At 36.0% G+C, this 7898-nt stretch overlaps 1 protein-coding gene across 1 annotated transcript; it reads left to right on the top strand.

The window, feature by feature from the left end:
- Window positions 1-592: 592 nt before the first annotated feature.
- On the top strand, window positions 593-2785 carry LOC111388846 (zinc finger protein 4-like). Its single transcript, XM_023013659.1, has 2 exons — window positions 593-753; window positions 1432-2785. The coding sequence occupies exon 2, from the start codon at window positions 1545-1547 to the stop codon at window positions 2301-2303; it is 759 nt and encodes a 252-aa protein (XP_022869427.1). The 5' UTR covers window positions 593-753; window positions 1432-1544; the 3' UTR covers window positions 2304-2785.
- Window positions 2786-7898: the final 5113 nt, after the last annotated feature.

Genomic DNA, 7898 nt, shown 5'->3' on the forward strand with positions numbered 1-7898 from the left:
GAATCGACAGATGCAGTAACAGATGAAGTGATGGCAACAAATGACCGAATGGAAAAGATGACTATGTTTTAGACAATTCAATAATAAATGTCATGTGACATTATGTCAACTATTCTGTCAAACTTTTCAGGCACTATAGCATGACTGAAAAGGGTTCTCGTTGAATGCTCTACAATAGCCAGAATTTGCTAAATTTTAATGGGAATCTGGACCTTTTTGGATGGATTAGATGAATGTAGTATTATGTTGAACATTCTGAAAGTTAATGCTCACTGGTGAGTCTGAATGCATGTCATTTTGCACCAAGTCACCAAGAATGTCAAGAAGAAAAATAGGCTACAATCTTGCTTATAATTACACAGTCTAATGGTACTTTTGCATCTGAAGCAGCGTTTTCTTTTAGGAAGAACCAAAAATAAAAATAAAAAAACAAAAAGGGGTTGCCTGTTGAGGGTGATGTCATTTCCTTTTGTTCTCTTAAACTATAATCTCAAAGGCCTAACAAAACATTTTCTGGCTTCTCTTACGCCCCCCACCATTGTCCTCTCCACCTCTTGTTACCTTTGTTTTTACATAATTTAACATAAGACAGTTCTCCCACCCCTTTCTCAGCATTCCCTTCTCTTTGCTTCTTTCAAGTCTCAATTTTTCTATGTTTCACTAATAAGGGCAAAAATAGCCTTGTTTTTTTTCCGTCTGATGAAGAACTGAAACTGCTCCACTCAAAGACTATTTCTGCAAATTTACTCTCTGGTTAGTTATTTCTGCATGTGCAGAATTTCTAATATTCTCAGAAGTATCTGATGAAGCTTCTATTCTATATATGTTTTTCTTTTCGTTTCTTCGATTTGATTAGCCTATAAAATCTGGTCAAGAATATCACTAATCTCTGTTGCCTTATTTACCTTGGCAAGATTTACTTGATACATGTTTACATATTTTGTTTGAGCAATGAAATTGGTGTGATGTCTTGGAATCATTTTGGCTTCATTTTAATTACTGTGTTAGATATAATAAGATTAATGCAATTCCCTATATTTTCCTTCTTTGTCGGGTTAACTGTCAGTGTAAAAGGGGAAATTAGATCAGAGCAAAGATTTATCAGAAAGTAACTTGTACAGTTTTTACAAGTATAATTAGAAGTAATAAGTCACTTTGTGCCAAGTTCAGGGTGTTTTATCTTGTAAATACCGAGCAACAACAATTATGTTCTCAAAGTGATGATTTCCCTCAAAATGTAGTGGGGGAAAATGTTTAGTTAATGAACATGTCTCCATTTTTGTGCCGTTTTATGTTGTCTCAAAATCATTGCTTTTGATTCAGAATGAAGTGATTATTGCATCACTGGACCTACATATTCTGAGCTTTACCTTTATAGTTGTTACTCCTGCTTTTGCTTTCAATTAAATCTTAAATATCCATTATATGCAGGGAAGAAAATATCAGCTTCAAGCTGTCGGCTGGCACTCTCAGATACTCTACACTGGAATTTGCTTATTGACAACACGAACTGTTCATTTCGCTTCTTAGATGCCCAGAGAATTATGAAATCCCAAAAATTTGATCTTGAAGCGGAGCCCTCTGTAGAGAATGATTCTGATGTTAGTAGCCAAGTTGCTTCCAACGTATCAATCCAAGATGGACTGACTGACTTCAAGAATGAATTGGATCAAGTAAACATTCAACTGAATCCAGAATCTACCTCCCTCGACTTATCTCTCAACTTCAGATCAAACAAGAATCAGTTAGACTGCACCGAATCCATGGGATTTCTGATATCTAGCACAAGTGAGAGTTGTAATGAACCCGCAATCCTAACTAAAGAAGTGGTCCCTCCACGAGCCTTTTCCTGCAATTTCTGTCAACGAAAGTTTTTGAGTTCTCAGGCACTTGGGGGTCATCAGAATGCCCATAAGCGAGAAAGGACACTGGCCAAAAGGGCTACACAAATGGGCATTTTTCCTGAGAGGTTTGCTAGTGTGGCATCTCTGCCTTTGCTCGGGTCTCTATCCCGATGTCTAGGAATAAAAGAGCATGCTTCAGTGCATCACGGTTTTGTGCCACCAATGAGGCCATTTGAGTTTAGAGCCGGCACAAGATTTGAAAATGGCTACATGAGTCAGCCCATTTACGTTGAGGATGATTCAATACTGCTATGGCCTGGTAGTTTTCATCAGGTATCTACCGAAAATATTTCTCATCGACTAATTGTACAGGTTGGATCTTCAAATGGAAATTTTGTCGAGCCTAATACTTCTAAGGATGGAGATGAATCTACACCAGATCTCACACTCCGACTCTGAGATGTTTGCTTGACTGAATGGCTTCATTGGATGGTATGCTCGACCAAAATGGCTGGCTTCATAGTGTAGCAATACTATACGTCCACAGCCAGAAAAAAAATTCTTCGAGTCGGTCTCAAGTGAGGTGTCTAACTTCAAAATTCATGATTTTTAGACTACATAAAACTTTGGAAGATGACTTGAGCTTCTTCACAAGGTCAGATCATCTCTATATCAATCCCTGAAAATTGATTTCTTCTCCAAGCGACTGCGTTGGATTGCAGATTGTTGTTGTAATTTAGCTAGATGGTATCGGCTCTCTTGGTTTTGAATTAGCACTAATTAGAATGGATTTAGATGTTGAAAACTATTTGTCTTCCTCACTGGTAACATTTGTTGCAAAGAATTGTTCCATTTGACAGGTAATTATCTACTAAAACTAGTAATGCTTGTGAGTTAAATTAGAACTCTTTTTGTTCTGTACTAGGAACAAGGTTGTGGACAGTCAAGTGTGTTATGTGAGTAATGGGACGTGAAATGCAAGAGCCATTGAATTATATTAGATACACAAACACAAGGAAAATGTTAGTTGGTCACAATTCAATTGGATGCGTGATTTGTCTATGATACCTTCACTACGCTAGTCGTATCAAAATGAGTCGGCCAGTTCATTTACTGTTTGAATTCACAAAAAATATATAAAAATTAAAGGACAGAAACATTGAGGCAGGGTTTTTGTCAGAACAGAGAGATCGAACAAGGTATGAAGATATGGGTTTTGGATAGGCCATATCGTGTCTAGGTAGGCATTTTTATTTATCTGGGCTAGAGTCTAGTGTTGGGATTCTTTTCATCTTTTGTCCCAAATCAGAATTCACCTAAAGAATTCTATATTTCCAGCAACTCAATCGACCGAAAAAACAGATGAAATTGCAAAATCACAGCACCGAAAACCAGTAAAGTAAAATGCAGAAAATATAGATCAGGAATGCCAAAAATTGTTCACCCAATTCAAAATAAAATGGTCTAATCTGAGGAACTCAGTATCAGTCCAACACTATGTGAAAACCATGCCTTCCAGAGGAATCGATGTACAAAGGAATCAAATCAACCATCAGCTATAGTCATAGATTCAAGAGGATCTCATAAAACACGACTCGAGAACAACGCTTAACTCGCTCAACCGCAAGCACCATAAACCAGGTGCACAATAGGCAAATACAACGGCCACCGATTACGCAAGCAAGCCTATACACGAGGATTACATACTCAAAACTAATAGAGAGAGAAGAAGGAATTCAAAAGCTGGAGAGAGAGTCATCAAAACCCAAGTTAGAGAGGATTGTTCCAATAGTCACTAAATTTATGTTCATATCTTTGATTATTCAATAAAGTTTAAAATATTGAGATTTGGCCACGGATCTTATCCAAACGTCGAACGTTACTAATTGAATTAACTTCCATATGTAAACCCTAACGGAAGTGATGACGTGACTAACGGAATGTCCATGTGGCGTCCCCGTCACACCATTAACAAATTGTTATGTCTTCGACAGTTCACTAAACTTTGAAAAACGTTTTCGATTGCTCACTAAACTTTGAAAAATATCTTCAATTACTCAAAGTTCAATGTGCAATCAAAGACGTTTTCCAAAGTTCGGTGAGCAATCGAAGATGTAACAATTTGTCAACGATGTGACGAGGGTGCCACATGGACATTCCGTTAGCCACGTCACCACTTTTGTTAGGGTTTACAATGGAAGTTAATTCAGTAAGTAACGTCCAATGTTTGGATAACTCCAATAGCCAAATCTCAACATTTTAAACTCAATGAATAATCAAAAACTTGGATATAAGTTCAATGACTATTAGGACAATTAATTACACATTAGAACACTCTAACTAGTCGAACCGACAAAGGAGAGGGTCGACACCATATCAAAAATCGAGATTTGATCATCGCCATCCAATAGGATCCAATGGCTCACATTAGAATGAAGTAGCACAATCAGGGTGAGACATAAGTATCCAATGGCTGAATACAACATGGCTTCTCTCTAGATAACCTAGAAGCCAAGGATAATTTCCAAAATACCCTTAATGAGTTGTAATTTAGTGAAATACGATTCCTTCAATCTTTACCTTAGTTCAATAAATACACTAATTCCTAAGTATGATGTGGTTCACATGGAAACCTGGTCATCATCATCGCTTGAGTACCCGCACAAGTAGTGGTGTCAACGAGTCAAGCCGACTTGAGTAAAATGATCTGAGCTTTTTTGTGAGCCCGACCGAGTTGAACTTCAGCTCGGCCAAGAAATTTAGGCTTCGGCTCGAGCCTTGTCAAGTCGAGCCAAGCAAGCTCTTTAGAAAGAAAAAAAAAATTACAAGTCATTTGCCTACCTAAAAAAGGTAGCTGAGTGCTGCCTTATTTAAGGCAGCAGTTGGCCGCCGCCAATTGCCTTTCTACTATTTGAAACCCATTATCAATATTTAGAATTGATAAACACGTTTTAAATTTACTAATTGAAACCATTTTAGTTTCCATATCAAATGAATTTTTATCCACATGAATTTTCTCAAAATTAACTTCACCCGAGGCTATCTTATCTCTAATGAATTAATATTTCACTTCAATATATTTTTACCTCTCACAATAGGCAAAATTTTTTCTAATGAACAATGCACTTTGACTATCAATGAAAATAATAGGAGAACCATGCAGAAAAACATAAGTAGCACTTTGACTATCAATGAAGTAGCACAATCCAAGTGAGACATAAGTAGCCAATGGGTGAATGCAACATTGATGCTCTCAGGACAATTCAGCAGCCAAGGGACAGATCGAGGTCTGAGCTACATCCCGTACTCACCCAAGCTCAAATCCATTAGTCCACCATTTTATTTTATTTTATTTTTTAGTTGAGCCCATGTAAAACTAATTAAGTAGCCTGTGTCCAACAAAAAATGGAAAATTGAGTAAGCCCACTTCCAACAAAATGTGTTTGTAAATGGACCAACTCTAAGTTTTTTGGCCCAATTTATTACCCATTTAAACTCAAAGCCAAACCTAATTCTAATCCAATTTTCTTCCTTTTGACATACTTGAGACCCCAAGAAGTAGAAGACGGCGATTCCTATCCATTCTCCAACCCGTTATAGGCAACCAAAGTCTTCAAACTTCCAAGTTTTCAATCCCCCAACAAAATTAAGGAACTCATTATCCAAATCAAATATTTCATCTCTTAAAAGTTCTTTTACTCCGCAGTGGCTTTTGAGCTGGACAACTGGTAAGTATTTTCGGTTTCGAAATTCAAAGTTTAGTAACTTTAGTTTCTTAATAATTTAATATTGAGTATTGAGTATTGAGTATTGAGTATAATGCGGAATTCCTCTTCATCAACATACTTAATTGAATTATTTTTTAATTTCAAAAATGCAATAAACTTTTCACGGCATAGATGCAGACTTGCAAACATGTAGGAAAGGGAAACTGTAAAAGCTTAAATATACTCCCTAGTAAGTAAATGTCGTCATCCCCTACTTGTGCCCTTGCCGGCAAAATATTGGAATTGTTGCCTATTATTTCGGCAAATATTTTTGAGTTGAGAGGGGGCAATATAAATTCTGATAGGGCTGAATCCACTTGTGTATCATTGAATAAGACTGAAGACATTGGCTACTCGTTCTTGAAGATATCTTGTAGACAATTTCTCAGCCACTGACCCATTAATTCTTGACAATTTATTTCGATGAATAGTGATGGTCATTGCTTTTATTTAATATCAATTGAATCGAATATTGGTCTAGATATCAACGTATAGAAGTTATATAAAATGTGTCATAAATCATTATATTTGTTTGAGTATATGATTTAATGACACTAGTGCTATTACTTGGTACTATATAGCATTATTCTTTTAAGGAAATGTGTGTGTATGTGTGTGTTTTTTTTAAAGGTTGATTTAAGTTTAAGTATTATTTGATTTTTTTTTTTTTTTTTTTGACGTGTCTATGATTTACAAGAAATGAAAGCGTTGTTAGATTTCGACAATAAACAAAAACAAAAAGTGTAAATCGTAACTCTGATCATTTCAACTTGTTTGACGTGACATTATATTGTGCTATGTCGCTAACCAACTCATCCAAAGAAGTAAACTAAATTCAAGTCTAGCTCTTTAGCCCTCCGGCTTCTACGCATTCCGCATTAGCTAATTTTGTTTCTATAAAATATATTGACTTGTATTGCTACATTCAAGTTAGTAAAAATATTCTACGAATGACAAAGAAAAATTAACACATGATCTTCTAGTCTAGAACCTCTTCTTCAATTCTAAAATATATAAGAATAGATTAATTTAACTCTAATGCAACATTATTATTTGTGACATTATGCAACATTGTCAAGGATCCAAGTTTAATAAACTGATATAGGAAGGACAACTCAGAGCCTAGTTCTTAAGCATAAGAATAATTACTCAAAGTTCAGTGAGCAATCAAATACGTTTTTCAAAGTTCAGTAAGCAATCGAAAACCTTTTTCAAAATTCGGTGAGCAATCGAAGACATAACAATTTGTTAATAGTATGACGGGGGCACCACATGGACATTTCGTCAGCCACATCACCGCTTTTGTTAGCGTTTACAAATGGAAGTTAATTCAGTGAGAAACGTCCAATGTTTGGATAACTTCAGTGGTCAAATCTCAACATTTTAAACTTTAGTGAGTAATCAAAGATTTGGATACAAGTTCAATGACTATTAGGACAATTAATTACACATTAGAACGCTCTAACTAGTTGAACCAGCAAAGGAGAGGGTTGACACCATATCAAAAATCTAGATTTGATCATCGCCACAATCAGGGTGAGACATAAGTATCCATGGTTGAATACAACATGGATTCTCTCTAGACAACCCACAAGCCAAGGATAATTTCCAAAATACCCTTAATGAGTTGTAATTTAGTGAAATACGATTCCTTCAATCTTTACCTTAGTTCAATAAATAAACTAATTCCTAAGTATGATGTGGTTCACAAGGAAAGCTGGTCATCATCATCGCTTGAGTACCTGCGCAAGTAGTGGTGTCAACGAGTCGAGCCAGCTTGGGTATAATGATCTGAGCTTTTTTGTGAGTCCGAGTCGAGCTCGGCCAAAAATTTCAGGCTTCAACTCAAGCCTTATCAAGTTGAGCTAGGCAGGCTCTTTTAAAAAATAAAAAATAAAAAAAAAATTGTAAGGCACTCAGCAGTTGGCCGTCGCCAATTGCCTTTCTACTAATTGAAACCCATTATCAATATCTAGAATTGATAAATAAGTTTTAAACTTACTAATTGAAAGCATTTTAGTTTCCATATCAAACGGATTTTTATCCGCATGAATTTTTTCAAAATTAGCTTCACCCGAAGCTATCTTATCTCTAATGAAATAATACTTCACCTCAATATATGTTTACCTCTCACGATAGACAAAATTTTTACTAATGAACAATGCACTTTGACTATCAATGAGAATAATAGGAGAACCATGCAGAAAACATGAGTAGCACTTTGACTATCAATGAAGTAGCACAATCCGGGTGAGACATAAGTAGCCAATGGGTGAATGCAACATGG

This window comes from Olea europaea, unplaced genomic scaffold (assembly GCF_002742605.1).
Source record: "Olea europaea var. sylvestris unplaced genomic scaffold, O_europaea_v1 scaffold531, whole genome shotgun sequence".
NCBI lineage: Eukaryota > Viridiplantae > Streptophyta > Magnoliopsida > Lamiales > Oleaceae > Olea > Olea europaea.

Coding starts and splice junctions, on each gene's coding strand:
- LOC111388846 (XM_023013659.1), top strand. CDS start 1,545: ATGAAATCCCAAAAATTTGATCTTGAAGCGGAGCCCTCTGTAGAGAAT.